The 18,046-nt window shown below is 45.0% G+C and overlaps 1 protein-coding gene across 9 annotated transcripts in view; it reads left to right on the forward strand.

The window, feature by feature from the left end:
- The window catches only part of LOC115619067 (ceramide transfer protein), a 93,701-nt gene that overhangs the window by 70,982 nt on the left and 4,673 nt on the right, over nt 1-18,046 (forward strand). For 6 of the 9 annotated variants that reach the window (XM_030511089.1, XM_030511081.1, XM_030511087.1 and 3 more), the window contains 5 exons: nt 5,978-6,110; nt 6,224-6,294; nt 7,646-7,774; nt 9,011-9,140; nt 12,683-12,843. In XM_030511089.1, the coding sequence (XP_030366949.1) occupies nt 5,978-6,110; nt 6,224-6,294; nt 7,646-7,774; nt 9,011-9,140; nt 12,683-12,810 (591 nt within the window). In that variant the 3' untranslated portion in view covers nt 12,811-12,843. Of the gene's footprint in view, nt 1-5,977; nt 6,111-6,223; nt 6,295-7,645; nt 7,775-9,010; nt 9,141-10,235; nt 10,642-12,682; nt 12,844-18,046 lie in introns of those variants that run through there. The other 3 variants (XM_030511082.1, XM_030511083.1, XM_030511085.1) reach the window with 3 other exon arrangements.

The following is an 18,046-nucleotide window of genomic DNA, read 5'->3' on the forward strand; positions in this document are numbered from 1 at the left end:
TGGTGCATGGTAGGGGATGTGATATACCCACTCAATGCCATGCTCTTTGGCCCAAGTGTCTATAAGGTTGTTCTGGAAATGAGTCCCATTGTCTGACTCAGTTCTCTCTGGGGTGCCGTGTCACCGCAAAACTTGTTTCTCAAGGCCCAGGATAGTGTTCCGGGCAGTGGCGTGGGGCACAGCGTATGTTTCCAGCCATCCGGTGGTTGCTTCCACCATGGTAAGCACATAGCGCTTGCCTTGGCGGGTTGGTGGGAGTGTGATATAGTCAAACTGCCAGGCCTCCCCATACTTGTACTTCAGCCATCGTCCTCCATACCAGAGAGGCTTTATCTGTTTGGCTTGCTTAATTGCAGCCCATGTTTCACATTTGTGAATAACCTGGACAATAGTGTCCATTGTTAAGTCCACCCCTTGATCACGAGCCCATCTATATGTTGCATCTCTGCCTTGATGGCCTGAGGGGTCATGGGCCCACCGGGCTAAAAATAATTCACCCTTATGTTGCCAATCTAAGTCCATCTGAGCCACTTCAATCTTAGCAGCTTTATCCACTTGCTGGTTGTTCTGGTGTTCCTCAGTGGCCCGACTCTTGGGTACATGAGCGTCTACGTGGCGTACCTTCACCACCAGGTTCTGCACGTGGGCAGTGATATCTTGCCACAGTGCAGCAGCCCAGATGGGTTTACTTCTGCGTTGCCAGTTGCTCTGCTTCCATTGCTGCAACCACCCCCACAGGGCATTTGCCCCCATCCATGAGTCAGTATAGAGAGAAAGTACTGGCCATTTTTCTTCGTTCAGCCATGATTGTCTACTGTTAGTCTCCACTCTCCATTAGACTTTTGCACTGGCTATATGGGGCTGTTAAAGGGTGAGCGGGTCCTCCTGATCACTCCTTGGCTCTCCAGTCTACGGATCAGCTTATGGATGGGAATCAAGGAGTCTCGGTTGGTGCGATATTGCCGCTGGTGCACTGTTGTGGTTGTAGTTGGCACTTGTTGTTCTTCGACCTTCAGGAACCCCAGAAGAGAAGGATCCTCTGAGAGACCAGGCAAGGTGGACAACTGCTTAATTTCCTCTGTCTCCAAGGCAGCTATACCAAAAGCCCATCGATACCCTTTTGGGTCTTTGAAGTACCCTCTCCTGAGATAGTCTATGCCAAGGATGCATGGAGCCCCTGGACCAGTCACAATGGGGTGCTTTTGCCACTTCCTCCCAGTCAGGCTGATTTCAGCCTCCAGTACAGTCAACTCATGGGATCCTCCTGTCACTCCAGAAATAGAAATGGGTTTCACCCCTTGATTCCTTGATGCCATCAGAGTACACTGTGCACCGGTATCTCCTAGAGCCTTATACTTCTGTGGGACTCGTGCCAGGCCATCTGATCCACACAGTCCAGTAAGCCCGATTATCCCTCTCCTCCACCTGGCTGGAGGCAGGCCCCCTCTAATAGTGATCACAAGATTGTCCACTTATGTCTTGTAGAAAGGGTTTAGAATTCCTTATCACAGGAGCTGGAGTAAAATCAGCTCTTCCACTCCATCTGGGAAACTGCTCACCAGAGACTGGAGCAGCAGCTTTCCTGGGAGGATCATCCTTGACTATTGTTCTCCTTTTCAGTTCACGCACCCGTTGCTCCAGAACTGAGGTAGGTTTTCCATCCCACTTTCTCGTGTCTTCTCCGTGATCCCACAGGTAAAACCATAGGGTGGCCCGTGGCGTGTACCTCCTATATTTTCTTTCTTGAGCAGTAGGGGGCCTTCTTTTAATAGCTGAGACATGGGTTGGTACGCGTGGGGAGCTGGATAGATCGGATAAATCGTCTCTCAATTGTTTGAACTCCTGGGACAGTTTTTCCACAGCTGAAATGATGGAAGGGGTGAGATTGTCTTCGAACTCTCGGAGTTGGCGAATCAGGCAATCCACTGTTGGTGATATTCCGTCATTCCAGGTCATTGATGCCAATGTGTGGGCATATGATGATGGAGTACTCCGTGTAAGTTTCCGCCTCATGGATCGTGTACATTTGACTTCATCTGGATCTACGGATGTGTTCCTGGCATCCGGCCTACGATAGATCATCTCTAGAATGGCTGATTCCCTCAGGGACTGGATGCCTTTCTCTGTCGTGGTCCAATTGGCTGAGCGACTTGTAATATCGTCTTTGTAGGGAAACCTTTCCTTCACAGCTGTCTGGAGCCACCTCCAAAGGCTGAGGGCTCACTTCTTTCTTGCAGTCGCTTTGTCAATTCCTCCTTCCCTAGCAAGTGATCCCAGCTGCTTGGCTTCCCTACCTTCTAGTTCATGACCGTCGGCCCCATTGTCCCAGCATCGGAGCAACCAGGTGACAATGTGCTCCCCTGGAAGACGGGTGAAATCTTTTCGCATATTCCGCAGCTCGGTCGAGGTCTGGGGTCGAGAAGTCACCTCTTCTTCTTCTTCCTCTTCCTCTGATCCACGTAGTAGTAACTCTTGTTCTGATGCTGTTCCGTGTTGTAATGGCATTGGGTCTTCATCTTTCTTCGCTTCGCGGGTTGCTCTTTGTGCCTCTCATTTGCTTTTGCTTACAGGGGCAACAGACATTGTCACAAACTGGCCATTTGGTTTAGCTGCAGTGTTTGTCACTGTGGTTGGAGCGACTGCAGAGTCTGCCACTAGGATTGGAGTGGTTGCAATGTCTATTGCTGGGGTTGCTGCAGCTGTTGTACTTGGGAGTTGAGTAATACCAACAGCTGCATTGTCTGTTGCTGTTGGGGTTTGAGTAGCTGCTGTGCTTGTCACTGGGGTTGGTGTAGCTACTGTATTTGAAGTAGCTGTTTTGTCTGTTGTGGTCAGGGTTTGAGTAGCTGCTGTGCTTGTAGTTGGCATAGCTGCATTGTCTGTTGCTTTGCCATCAGATCCAGAGACGTTTTTTTCCCTTTGAAGGTGCTGGATAGTGTTGAGCAGGGCTCTGTAGGCATAGGCCAAGCCCCAGCATGTTGCAGCAAGTTGTCCCTCTCTGGTATAAACAGAACGACAGCACACCTCGTTTAAGTGTTTTACTAGTTTTTCTGGATGTTGCACTTGTTCAGGGGTGAAGTTCCAAAGCACTGGAGGGGCCCACTGGCCTAGATACTTGCCCATACTATCCCACACACCCTGCCACTCATGGCTGTCCAGCCTCGGGGAAAATCTCTTGGTGGTCCTCCTATATCGTCGTCTAACCCTAGACCACATTTGAACCCAATAATGCTTAACTTTCGAGATTAAACGAAATAGGATGTCCTCAGGGTGGGATGGCCGTGGGTAAAACACACTCCGTATGTGTGCCACCATGCTGATCCCCAGCACAATCAGCAGGCAGGTTTCAAGGGTATTCAAAGGCCATCCAAAACCTTCAGAACTCTCAACTGCTCTTGCAAAAAGGCTGGTGGGGGAATGGGAGGTGTAAGGGAATGCCTCCTTCCTAGGTTGACCCCCCCGAGGAGAAAAAAAAATATATGCAATTGCTAAAATATTTCATTATATACCTCCCAAATTATAGAGGTGATGGCCACGCTGGAAGCACAAACCAGACCAGTTTCATGATCAATGATTCTATTGTATTGCAAGTCATTACCATGAAGTACAGTGAAACAAGAACCTTAGCCCAGGCCCCCCAGCCGATAAACACTAAAAGAGCAAGTACTGGCTGTAAGTAAGGTACGACATGCTGAAACTCTGAGATCAAGCGCAACAAGTCTGAGAGCCAAATGTTCACCATTGTGACGAGTAGTAACAATGAATGCTTATCACAAATACAGTTAGACATGCTTTGGTCAGATCTGTCGTTATCTCAACCCTTCGTGCCCCACGTTGGGCACCTCAAAGAACTGTCGTGGTTTGAGCCCAGCCGGTAACTCAGAACCACACAGCCGCTCGCTCACTCCCCCCCTTCTTCCTCCCCCCACTCCTGGAGGGATGAGGAGGAGAATCGGAAGAACGTAACTCCCACGGGTTGAGTTAAGAGCAGTCCCACAACTAAGGTATAATACAGAACCACTACTGCTACCACCAGTGATAATAATGATTAGTGAAATAACAAGGGGAGAGGATACAATTGCTCACCACCCGCCGACCGATACCCAGCCTGACCCGAGCAGTGATCTGGGCCTTCCGGGTAACTCCCCCCGGTTTATATACTGGGCATGACGTGCTGTGGTATGGAATACCCCTTTGGCCAGTTTGGGTCAGGTGTCCTGTCTCTGTTTCCTCCCGGCTTCCCCTCCTCCCTGGCAAAGCATGAGACTGAGAAAGTCCTTGATCGGAATAAACATTACTTAGCAACAACTAAAAACACCAGTGTTATCAGTGTTGTTCCCAGGCTGAAAGTTAAAAAACACAGCACTGCACCAGCTACTAAGAAGGAGAAAAATGACTGCTATAGCTGAACCCAGGACAAGGAGCTGGCAAATGAAGTTGCTACGCCACTGTCCATCATATTTGAAAAATCATGGCAGTCAGGTGAAGTTCCTGATGACTGCAAGAAGGGTAATATAATCCCCATTTTCAAGAAGGGAAAATAGAAGACCCAGGGAACTACAGACCAGTCACCGTCACCTCTGTGCCTGGCAAAATCTTGGAGCATATTCTCCTGGAAAGCATGCTTAGGCATATGAAAAACAATGAGGTGGTTGGTGACAGCCAACATGGCTTCACAAAGGTCAAATCCTGCCTGACTAATTTGGTGGCCTTCTATGATGGGGCTACAGAACTGATGGATAGGGGCAAAGCAGCTGATGTTATCTACCTGGGCTTGTGCAAATCGTTCAACACTGTCCCTCACGACATCCTTCTCTCTAAACTGGGGAGACATCAATTTGATAGATGGACCATCTGGTGGATAAAGAATTGTCTGGATAGCCGCACGCAGATTTGTGGTCAACAGCTCAATGTCCAGTTGGAAAACATTAACAAGTGGTGTCCCTCAGGGATCGGTGTCAGGACCGGTCCTGTTCAACATCTTTGTTGGTGACTTGGACAGTGGGATTGATGTGCCCTCAGCAAGTTTGCCAATGACACCAAGTTGTGTGGTTCGGTCAATACACTGGAGGGAAGGGATGCCATCCAGAGGGACCCTGATAGGCTTGTGAGGTGGGCTGATGCCAACCTTATGAAGTTCAACCAAGGGAAATGCAAGGTTCTACACCTGTGTTGGGGCCATCCCAGGCACAGCTACAGGTTGGGCGGAGAAATGGTGCAGAACAGCCCTGCAGAGAAGGACTTGGGGGTGTTGGTTGATGAGAAGCTTAACATGAGCTGGCAGTGTGCACTCGCAGCCCAGAAAGCCAACCGTATCCTGGGCTGCATCAAAAGAAGCGTGACCAGCAGGTCAAAGGAGGTGATCCTGCCCCTCTACTCTGCTTCATGAGACCTCACTTGGAGTATTGTGTACAGTTCTGGTGTCCTCAACATAAGAAGGACACGGAGCTGTTGGAGCAAGTCCAGAGGAAGGCCACGAGGATGATAAGGGGGCTGGAGCACCTCCCGTATGAAGACAGGCTGAGAAAGTTGAGGCTGTTCAGCCTGGAGAAGGGAAGGCTGTGTGGAGACCTCATAGCAGCCTTCCAGTATCTGAAGGGGGCCTACAAGGATGCTGGGGAGGGACTCTTCCTTAGGGACTGTAGTGATAGGACAAGGGGTAATGGCTTCAAACTTAAACAGGGGAAGTTTAGATTAGACATAAGGAAGAAGTTCTTTACTGTGAGGTTGGTAAGGCACTGGAATGGGTTGCCCAAGGAAGTTGTGAATGCTCCATCCCTGGCGGTGTTCAAGGCCAGGTTGGATGGAGTCTTGGGTGACATGGTCTAGTGTGAGGTGTCCCTACCTATGGCAGGGGTGGTGGTGCTAGATGATCTTAAGGTCCTTTCCAACCCTAACTATTCTATGATTCTATGATTCTATTCTGGTAGCTTTGACAGTTTCTGTTCTGCATTTCTTTCTTTGTATTTGGCCATAGGTGTACAGAAGAGAGGTGGAAGAGAATGGAATAGTTTTAGATCCTTTGAAAGCAACGCATGCTGTTAAAGGGGTAACAGGGCATGAAGTTTGCCACTACTTCTGGAATGTTGATGTTCGTAATGACTGGGAAAGTAAGGAATCAGTTCTTAAGCTTTGCATGTTTATCAGCAAGCATGTTGTTTATAACATTGACCTAATGTCTGTGCTTGTTTACTGATGGATTTCCCCCCCCCCCCTCTTTTAGCAACAATTGAAAATTTCCATGTTGTGGAAAATTTAGCTGATGATGCAATCATCATTTACCAGATGCATAAGGTAATAACGCTTCACCTGTATACACACTTTAGTCAGACAGCCTGGGGCATATGTGTTCTAATCTATTCTGAAATACTTTAACATCTTAACAACTTAAAATACTATTCAAAACAGCAGTTCAGAATAGGTTCTCTATTAAACTGCAACTTTGTCAATTTTTCAAACTTGGCTTGATAGCATAATTGGTTGTGTATGTGTCTGATAGGGCTTGTAATAACGAATGAGGACTGTTTTTCATCTCTTAACTATATCACTGCCAGCAAGGCAAGAGTCATCTAAAGCAAGCTAAAGCAATAAATTGACACTGACTACATGGAAGAAACTCATACCACTGTGTTTTGTTGCAGTAATGCAGGCTTTTGTTGACCGCAATTAGTTGACATATGCATTTGCATTATGATGTGGTATAATTGCTGGTACAACATTTGTTCTTTTAACTTCATTATGGTTTTTCACCCCAACCAGTTCTGATGTAGCCTTATTAAAATATTCATATCAACCCAATAACTGTAACCTAACAGGTTCAAAAATATTGGGAATGGAGTGAACAAATTCACCTTTAGTCTTGCATGATTCCAAGTATTAGTATACTCAAATACTCAAATGTTAAAACAAATATTTTGGGTTTTTTACAATTTTCCTAGTAATGTAGTTAACTTAAAGCTGACGTAACAGCGGATTCCAATTTTTAAATAAGGCAGTTGTATGAACTGTACAGCGTTGTGGTAAAAGTTAGACTTTTTTCCCCTATTGAGTGTCAGGAAAATGGCTTCTGTATAGTTTTACTTTATTTTATCAGACGCTTTGCTTCTGAAACTTTCTCTTAAATAATACCAGTTTACCATATCTGTCTCACTAAAGTAGAAGCTTCTTGAAATAATATTTATTATAAATATGTCTTTCTCTCTTTTTCTCTCTCTTTCTGTCTCTCTCCATATTTATGGAGACATAAATAACTGTAGATGCATCTATTTATACTTAACCACTAGTTCAATTTGTAGCTTACAAGTATTAACTGAAATATAAACCTGAGGTTGAGAGAACAGGAGGGGAAATGCCTCTTCCTGGTTGTCTACTGAAAAAGTAGCAGATTGGCTCCCTGCCTTTCAAAGGTCTTAAACTTTTGCCTTTTTTTTTTTAATTAAGCATAGACATATAACCTGATAAACATCTGTATAACACCTGTGTTCTAATTTTGGAAATTGCATGAAATTACTAACTTGAAGAAACTTTTTTACTTAAATAACATGACTGACCTGTTTTGCCTTGTTTGTTTGTTTCCTTTATCTAAGGATAGTAAGTACTTAATTTGCAAAACTGGGAAAGCTTATATTCAGGTGTTTCTCTGCAGAGGGTGTGGCCAGCTTCTCAAAGGGATGTGCTGTACTTGTCTGCCATCAGAAAGATACCAGCATTCAATGAAAATGATCCTGAAACGTGGATTGTGTGCAATTTCTCTGTGGAACATGACAGTGCTCCTGTAAGTGTTATTTTCATTCTATCAAGTTCTGCTTTTAAGATACCAGTTTTCTATTATGTGGTGATGGTCTAGCAATACTAATGGGGGAAGGGGGAGTATGCAAAAATACAGTTTGTTTAAACCAGATGATACAGTGACCTGATGAAGCCATTCTGAGCCAAAAGCTTTCCTACCTTATCTCAACAGTTGGCAGATCTAAGGTGTTGCAGAAAAATAGAAGCAAAATTTATGGAGATGTGAAAAAATTTTAACGAATTGAGGCTACTTGGTATGGAATAAAATTAATAAGTCTCCAGTATTGTCAGATAGGTGTCCTCAACATAAGAAGGACGTGAAGCTGTTGGAGCAAGTCCAGAGGAGGGCCATGAGGATGATAAGGGGGCTGGAGCACCTCCTGTATGAAGACAGTGTGAGAAAGTTGGGGCTGTTCAGCCTGAAGAAGAGAAGGCTGCATGGAGACCTCATAGCAGCCTTCCAGTATCTGAAGGGGCCTACGAGGATGCTGGAGAGGGACTCTTCATCAAGGACTGTAGCGATAGGATAAGGGGTAATGGGTTCAAACTTAAACAGGGTAAGTTCAGGTTAGATATAAGGAAGAAGTTCTTTGCTGTGAGGGTGGTGAGGTGCTGGCACAGGCTGCCCAGAGAAGCTGTGGATGCCTCATCCCTGGCATTGTTCAAGGCCAGGTTGGAGTCTTGGGTGACATGGTCTAGTGTGAGGTGTCCCTGCCCATGGCAGGGGGGTTGGAACTAGATGATCTTTAGGTCCTTTCCAACCCTAACCATTCTACGATTCTATGATTCTGTAGAGGAATAGGCTTTATGGAATCTGTTAAAATTTCAGCTTACACAGTTCTGCCTTGTTTCTGTCATAGTAGCAATGATTGTTTTCTTTGGGGTGTTTCTGTGCTGATTGCTATGCCATTGCTTGCTTACAAGGAAAAAGTTACCAACCGATATTTGTAAATGCTGATGCCTTATTCTTTAGATCTTTCCTTACTTGTCACAATAATTGAAATAATTCACTGTATTTAGCAAACAGAAACCTGAGATTCAGGCATTTCAGTAGGCCTTTCCCTATTCACCATGTACCCTTCATTTCATTCACGTTCATGTTACATCCATGTAATGCTAGAAAGCAAACTCCCCGAAACACAACTTTTGGAGTATCAATTATACTGAAATAAACTGAGTTTGAAGTTTACAAATGTTTCCTTTTTTTTTTTTTTTTTGGCAGCTGAACAATCGCTGCGTCCGTGCCAAAATAAATATTGCTATGATTTGTCAGACCTTAGTAAGCCCACCAGAGGGGAACAAGGAAATAAGCAGGGACAATATCCTATGCAAGATTACATATGTAGCTAATGGTAAGTCTAAAATTTTCAGTATGACATTTATGATATATGCTAATTCTGAGGAGCTGAATACTGGCAAAAAAAAAAAAGTTGATGCGGTTTTCTGTTAAATTTATATATAGTATCACACTTGTGATCTTCATGGTCAAAAGGACTCAAATTAATGTGCTATATCAATCAGTGAATGGGATCTTTCATTGTGTGGCATTCTGGGAGGAATACATGAAAGTAATGTGTAGCTCAGTCCTAAATACAGAACCTTGAGGTGAAGGGGGGTGCAACTGGGATGACTTGGCATAATCTTTTATCCTCAGTAATAGTCTAGTTTCTTATTCATGTATTACTGTCAATTTTTTTTCCCCAATTCATCTTGTTAGGCTGAAAAGCTGCTGATAGTAAAGATACAGTTCTTACCTTCAGTATTAAGAAGGGACAAATAAATTTTGTATGAGGATGTTTGTAAGCTGTATAATCTAATCTACATATTTTTCAGTTTTTTTAAACTGATAGATTCTTTGGTATTGACTGCAAAGTTAGCAAAGGCAAACTATATTGTTACTGTACCCAGTATTTAGCAGTGTATTATAGTATTGGAGCCACATACCTATTAGCTCCTGTCCTGCAGCTACAAAACACTGAGTATCTCACCTCATATTATTTTTGACCACACAGCTTACTAAAGAATCAAAATCTGAAAAATGGATTCTGTAAATCTTTGCGATATAGGAGTGATGCAACTTGTATTAAATCCTGTACAAATACTACTATATGATGTTAAACTCTGGGGTAAGCTGCTTCGTTTCCTGTTTAGATGTTTCCCAATTATTTAAAAAATAAATTTTCATTGACAAATTCTGAACTGTGATTATATGGGAAGTGGCAGCTTTTTCAACAAAGTACTTGACCTGTGAATTTAAGCATATCTTAGAATCAGTTAAAATTTTGTTTAAAGTGCTTTAGAAATAATTTGTAAGAAAGGCATTGGCTATGTAGCAATTCTACAGGCAAATGCAGCAGTTATTGAAAAGTTAAGACTGACTTCTATTTTCTTTGAAATAAGAAGTAACTTGAGTCTCTTTTTCTGTTGTTTTGTGGAATTATTTGAAGAATATCATCTTTCATTTGGTCATTCCCCAAACACAACACATCATGTTTAATGTTATCTAAATAGTGACATCATAAAACTGGACTGAATTAGAATATGAGTGTAAAGCCCTGAAAGGCAGAGGGGCCCAGGAAAGCTGGTTAATATTCAAGGATCATCTTCTCCAAGCTCAGGAGAGATGCATCCTGACAAGAAGGAAGTCAGGCAAGAATGCCTTGTTCAACATGGATGAACAAGGAGCTCCTGGACAAACTCCAGCACAAAAAGGAAGCCTACAGAGGGTAGAAACAAGGACAGCTAGCCTAGGAAGAATATAGAGAAATTGTCCAAGCAGCCAGGTATTAGGTTAGGAAAACTAAAGCCCTGAAAGAATTAAATATGGCCAGGGAAGTTAAGGGCAACAAGAAAAGCTTCTATAGATCCATTGGGGATAATTGCAAGTAATAGAGGAGCCGACAAGGAGAGGTGCCATGCTTGACCTCGTGCTCACCAACAGGTTGGAACCCTAGCTATTCTATGATTCTATAAAAGGAAGACAAGGGAAAATGTGGGATCTCTCCGGAAGGAAACAGGAGAACTGGTCACCTGGAAATGGAGAAGGCCAAGGTACTCAATGGCTTTTTTACCTCGGTCTTCACCAGCAAGAGCTCCAGCCACTCTGCCCAAGTCGAAGAAGGCAAAGTCAGGGATTGGGAGAATGAAAAACTGCCTGCTGTAGGAGAAGACCAAGTTTGAGATCATCTAAGGAACCTGAAGGTGCACAAGTCCATGAGACCTGACGAGATGCATCCACGGGTCCTGAGGGAACTGGTGGATATAGTTGCTAAGCCATTATCTATCATATTTGAGAAGTTGTGGAAGTCTGGTGAAGTTCCTGCTGACTGGAAAAGGGGAAATATAGCCCCCATTTTTTAAAAAAGAAAAAGGAAAATCCAGGGAACTACAGGCCAGTCAGTCTCACCTCAGTGCCCCGGCAAGATCATGGAGCAGATCCTCCTGGAAACTATGCTAAAGCACATGGAAAATAAGCAGGTGATTGGTGACAGCCAATATGGCTTCAAAAAGGGCAAATCACGCCTGACAAATTTGGTGGCCTTCTACAATGGGGCTACGGAGTTGGTGGATAATGGAAGAGGGACTGACATCTACCTAGACTTGTGCAAGGCATTTGACAGTGTCCCACACGACATCCTTTTCTCTAAACTGGAGAGACATGGATTTGATGGATGGACCACTCGATGGATAAGGAATTGGCTGGATGGTCACACACAAAGACTTGCGGTCAACGACTCGATGTCCAAGTGGAGATCAGTGACGACTGGTGTTCCTCAGGGGTCAGTATTGGGACCGGTGCTGTTCAACATGTCAGCAACATGGACAGTTGGATTGAGTGCACCTTCAGCAAGTTTGCTGATGACACCAAGCTGTGTGGTGATGTCGACATTCTGGAGGGAAGGGATGGGATCCAGACAGACTTTGACAGGCTTGAGAGGTGGGCCAGTGCAAACCTCATGAAGTTCAACAAGGCCAAGTGCAAGGTCCTGCACCTGGTTCAGGGCAGTCCCAAGCACAACTACAGGCTGGTCAGACACTGGATTGAGAGCAGCCCTGTAGAGAAGGACTTGGGGGTGTTGGTTGATGAGAAGCTCACCATGAGTCTGTAGTGTGCACTCGCAGCCTAGAAAGCCAACCATATGCTGGGCTGTATCAGAAGGATGGTGATACTCCCCCTCTACTCAGCTCTTGTGAGACCCCCCCCAGAATACTGCATTCAGCTCTGGGGCCCCTACCATAAGAAGGAGGCTCCCAGCATAAGAAAGATGTGGACCCCTTAGAGCAAGTCCAGAGGAGGGCCCTGAAGGTGATCAGGGGGCTGGAGCCCCTCTCCTATGAAGAAAGGCTGGGAGAGTTGGGCTTGTTCAGCCTGGAGAAGGCTCCGGGGAGACCTTAGAGCAGTTTTCCAACACCTAAAAGGGGGGCCTACAGGAATGTTGGAGAGGGACTTTTTACAAGGGCATGTAGTGACAGGACAAAGGGCAATGGCTTTAAACTGAAAGAGGGTAGATTTAGATTAGATATTAGGAAGAAATTATTTACTGTGAGAGGTGAGGCGCTAGCACAGGTTGCCCAGAGAAGTTGTGGCTGCCCCATCCCTGGAAGTGTTCAAGGCCAGGTTGGATGGGGCTTGGAGCAACCTGCTCTAGTGGAAGGTGTCCCTGCCTGTGGCAGGGGGGTTGGAACTAGATGATCCTTAAGATCCCTTCCAACCCAAACCGTTCTATGGTTCTATTAAGAGGTGAAAGTGCTGCAATGAAAGATGTAAGGGCATAAATTCTGCTGATTATTCTTTCTTGTTACTTGAGAATAAGTTGCAGGAATACAAACTTTTATTTTCTAGCTTTTAGCAGATTTGCTGTATGTCAATGTCTGGCTTCCTGTCTACTTCTAGTGAACCCAGGAGGATGGGCACCAGCATCAGTGTTACGGACAGTGGCAAAACGAGAATATCCAAAGTTCTTAAAGCGTTTTACATCATATGTGCACGAGAAAACGGCAGGAAAGCCTATTTTATTCTAGTATTAGCAGGTATACATTAATTTTTTTATTCTTCATTCACTGTAAATATTTACGGCCAAACAGAACTATCTATATATGCAATTTACTCTTTAAAATATTCATATTGTCATGCTTTAACCCAAACCAGCAACTAAGTACCACGCAGCCATTCGCTCACTCCCTTTGCTCCCTGCTGGGTGGAATGGGGAAGAGAATTGGAAGAAGGTAAAACCTGTGGGGTAAGATGAGTTTAAAAATTGAAATAAAATTAAATATAATAATAATAATAGAAATAACAACAATAAAAATTATAATAGTAGGGAGCAACAAAAAAAGGAGAAATAAAAATTCAGCAAACACAAGTGATGCACAATACAGTTGCTCACCACCTGCTGACAGATGCCCAGCCTGTCCCCAAGCAGCAATCAGTGGCTCCTGGCCAATTCCCCCCAGTTTATATACTGAGCATGATGTTCTACGGTATGGAATATCCCTTTGCTAGTTCAGGTCAGCTGTCCTGGCTGTGCTTCCTGCCAGCTTCTTGTGCACCTGGTCACTGTCAGAACATAAGAAATTAAGAAATCCTTGATTTAGATTAAGCACTACTTAGGAACAACTAAAACATCAGTGTGATATCAACATTATTCTCAGACTAAAGACATGGCACTGTACCAGCTACTAGGAAGAAAATTAACTCTATTCCAGCTGAAACCAGGGCAGTATCCACCCCTTATTCCATACCATGTATCTCATGCTCAGATCCCACACTTTCCAATATGCCATCACCTTTTATGTCTCTTGAGATGTATATATATACACATACATGCAGATATCATTCTCTTAGTCTATGAACCATTCCTATAAAATTTCATTGAGTTCATTCAGTCCAGGACTGAGCCCCATCTTGTCATAACAGTCTTTCAGGGGAGGAGCAATCATGTGTGGTGTTGGATTGTTGCCTGGTTCTGATTCCATCACCGCTGAGCTCATCCAGTTTCATCAAAGTTCATTCTTCGTTAATGTGATGATCGAAAGAGAGTTGAGTTCAGGCCCCCAAGTCTTGGAGCAGAAGACATGGGTGCCACAAGATGCCCAGTGTGGTAATGGGCATGTAGCTTCCATAGAAGTGTTGTATAGCAGTCAACAGCATACAATCTAATTTACTGGCTATTCTCACCCGAAATCACATCACCCTGAGGCACACACTAGGCTTCCCCATCCTCCTGCATTACCCACCAAGAGCACCCAGGTCCTTGAGCAAAAGCAATCCCACAACTGGGTTTATCTTTTTTATTATAAGTCATTACCATGAAGTACAGCAAAACAAGAACCATAGCCCAGGCCCCCCAGCTGATAAACACTAAAACAGCAAATACTAGCTGTAAGGTACAACATGCTGAAACTGTGAGATCAAGTGCAACAACTCTGAGAGCAAATAAATCAGCATCGTGACGAGTAACTATTAATCCGAAACAATGAATGCTTATCACAAATACGATTAGACACACTCTGGTCAGATCTGTCCTTATCTCAACCCTTCGTGCCCCACGTTGGGCGCCACAAAGAACTGTCACAGCCGCTCACTCACTCCCTCCCTTTCTTCCTCCCCCTGCTCCCAGAGGGCTGGGGAGGAGAACTGAAAGAATGTAACTCCCATGGTTTGAGATAAGAACAGTCCAGTAACTAAGGTATAATACAAAACTACTACTATTTCCACCAATAATAATGATAAGGGAAATAACAAGGGGATAGAATACAATTGCTCACCACCTGCTGACCAATACCCAGCCTGGCCCGAGCAGCGATCTGGGCCTTCCAGGTAACTCCTCCCAGTTTCTATACTGGGCATGACATGCTGTGGTATGGAATACCCCTTTGGCCAGTTTGGGTCAGGTGTCCTGTCTCTGCTTCCTCCTGGCTTCCCCTCCTCACTGGCAGAGCATGAGACTGAGAAAGTCCTTGGTCAGAGTAAACATTACTTAGCAAGAACTAAAACCATCGGTGTTATCAGTGTTGTTCCCAGGCTGAAAGTCAAAAACACAGCACTGCACCAGCTGCTAAGAAGGAGAAAAAATGACTGCTGTAGCTGAACCCAGGACACCGGACAACTGGGATTTCCTATTCGAGCTTGTTTTATGATCAGTGAGACCCACTTACTCCATCTAGCATCAGTTACATGATGTTTGGAAGAGACCTCTCAACATCCAGCCCAGCATGGGCAACCAGGGTGCCAGGAGGAGCTGTGCTCTGGTACCAGTCACTTCCAAAGCAGCTCAAACCCCTTCATAGCCTGCCAGTATCTCTTTTTCAGTTGGAGTATAGCCAGCCTCAGATCCTCTGTATCCCTGACTCCAAAAGCCGAGGGGTCGACCTCGAATCTCCCCTGGAGCTTTCTGCCAGAGGCTCCAGGTAGGACCATTCTCCCCAGCTGTGGTGTAGAGCATGTTTTTCACATCTTGCCTGGTCTGGACTGCTCCAAGGGCTACTGCATGGACTCTCTTGTTTAATTTGTTCAAAGGCTTGTTGTTGCTAAGGGCCCCATTTGAAATCATTCTTCTTCTGGGTCACGTGATAGAGAGGGCTTACAATCAGACTGTAATTTGGGATGTGCATTCTCCAGAACCCCACAACACCTAAGAAAGCTTGTGTTTCTTTCTTGTTAGTTGGTGGAGACATTGCTGTTATCTTGTTGATCATGTCTGTGGGGATCTGGCGACGTCCATCTTGCCATTTTATTCCCCAAAATTGAATCTCCTGTGCAGGTCCCTTCACCTTACTCCATTTTATGGCAAAACCTGCCTTCAGCAGGATTTGGGTTATTTTCCTCCCTTTCTCAAAAACAACTTCTGCTATATCACCCCACACAATGATGTCATCAATGTATTGCAGGTATCATAGAATACTAGGTTGTGAGGGACCTCAGGGATCATCTGGTCCAACCTTTCTAGGCAAAGCATGGTCTAGACTAGATGTCCCAGCACCCTGTCCAGCCAAATCTTAAAAGCATCCCGTGTTGGGGAGTCCACCGCTTTCCTGGGGAGATTATTCCAATGGCTGATTGTTCTCATTGTGAAAAATTTTCCTCTTGTGTCCAGTTGGAATCTCCCCAGGAGGAACTTGTGCCCATTACCCCTCATCTTTTTCATGTGAGTCCTTGTAAATAGGGAGTCTCCATCTTCTTTGCAGCCGCCCTTTAAATACTGGAACATGGTGATAAGGTCTCCTATGAGCCTTCTTTTCTCTAGGCCGAACAAACCCCATTCCCTCAGCCTTTCCTCATATGGCAGGCTCCCCGGTCCTTTGATCATCTTTGTGACCCTTCTCTGGACCCTCTCCAGCCTGTCCACATCCTTTTTTATATAGCAGGGACCAAAACTGAACACAGCATTCCAGGTGTGGCCTGACAAGCACTAAGTAGAGAGAGATAATGACATCTTTATCTCTGCTGGTGATGCCCTTCTTGATGTAACCCAGCATCCTGTTGGCTTTCTTTGCCGCAGCAGCACACTGTTCACTCCTATTGAGCTTGTCCACCAGGACCCCAGGTCCCTTTCCACAGAGCTGCTTCCCAGCCAGGTAGATCCTAGCCTGTGCTGCACTCTTGGATTGTGTTTACTCAGGTGCAAGACCTTACACTTGTCCTTGTTGAACTTCATAAGGTCCTTGTTGAACTTCATAAGGTTCTTGTTAGCCCACTCTTACAGCCTATCCAGGTCTTCCTGCAGGTTGGCTCTCCCATCCAAAGTATCTACTTCCCCACTCAGTTTGGTACCGTTGGCAAACTTCATCAGGGGACATTTGATCCTATCATCCAGATCACTTATGAAGATATCGAGCAGCATTGGGCCCAATACTGATTCCTGGGGGACCCCACTAGTGACAGGTCTCCAGTTGGAAAAGGAGCTATTTACCACCACCCTCTGGGTGCGGCCTGTCAGCCAGTTCCCCACCCACTGCACAGACCACTTGTCAAGACCATAATGCATCAGTTTCTCTAGGAGGAAGCTGTGGGAAACTGTATTGAAAGCCTTGGAGAAATCCAGATAGATGATGTCCACTGCTTGCCCCGCATCAACTGAGCAGGTTACTTTGTTGTAGAAGGAGATCAGGTTTGTCAAGCACGATTTGCCCCTGGTGAATTGATGTTGGCTTTTCTCAAGCATGTGCTTGATTTGACTTGTGATAGCCCCCAGGAGGATTCTCCCCATAGTCTTCCCAGGGACTGATGTAAGACTGATGGGCCTATAATTTTGTGGATTCTCCTTTGAGCTCTTCTTGTATATGGGGGTGACATTAGCCTTCTTCCAGTCTTCTGGGACATCCTCTGGTCTCCATGACTTCTCAAAGATTATGGAGAGCAGCCTCGCAACGATGTCAGCCAGCTCTCTTAACACCCTTGGGTGGATATTATCAGGGCCCATCAATTTGTAGGGATCAAGCTCCTGTAACATTTCACATACCAACTCTTCCTTTACTGAGAGTGGATTTGTGTCTGCATCAACCTGAATTTTGTATCCCAAGGCCTGAGGCCCAACAGTGCTAGTAAAGACAGAGGTGAAGAGAGTGTTGAAAACCTCTGCCTTTTCAGTGTTGTTGGTAACTAATTCCTCTCTCTTGCTTAACAGCAGGCCAATATTTTCCTTTTGTTTCTGTTTACTGTTAATGCACCTGAAGAACCCTTGTAGTTCTTGACATCTCTGGCCAGTTTCAGTTCATGCTGGGCTTTTGCTTTTCTAACTGCATCTCTGCATGCCCTGACAATGCCCTTATAGTTCTCAACAGTTATTTGTCTGCTTTCCCATGTCTGGTACGCTTCTCTTGGTTTTGAGCAGGCTCAGAAGCTCACAGTTAAGCCAATGGGGTCTCTTGCTCCACCTACTTCCCTTATCTTTAAAGGGGATGAACTGCTTTTGTGCTTCCAGGAGAGTGTTCTTGAAAAACTCCCAGCACTCACTAGCTTCTTTGTCCTCCATGTAAGCTTCCCACAGAATCCCTCCCAGCTGAGCTCTGAGCAAGCTGGTTTGCTCTTCTGAAATCTAAACCCTTTGTCTTAGTACTAACCTTCAGCACGATCAGCCGGATCCCAAACTCCACAATATTATGGTCACTGCAGCCAAGGCTGTCACTAACCGAGATATTATAAAGCAGGTTTTCTGGGTTTGTGAGTAGCAAGTCCAGCAGTGCCTCTTTCCTGGTTGGCACATCTAACATTTGTATGAGGAAGCAGTCCTCCATGCATTCCAGGAACTTGATGGAT

This window comes from Strigops habroptila, chromosome W (assembly GCF_004027225.2).
Source record: "Strigops habroptila isolate Jane chromosome W, bStrHab1.2.pri, whole genome shotgun sequence".
Classification (NCBI taxonomy): domain Eukaryota; kingdom Metazoa; phylum Chordata; class Aves; order Psittaciformes; family Psittacidae; genus Strigops; species Strigops habroptila.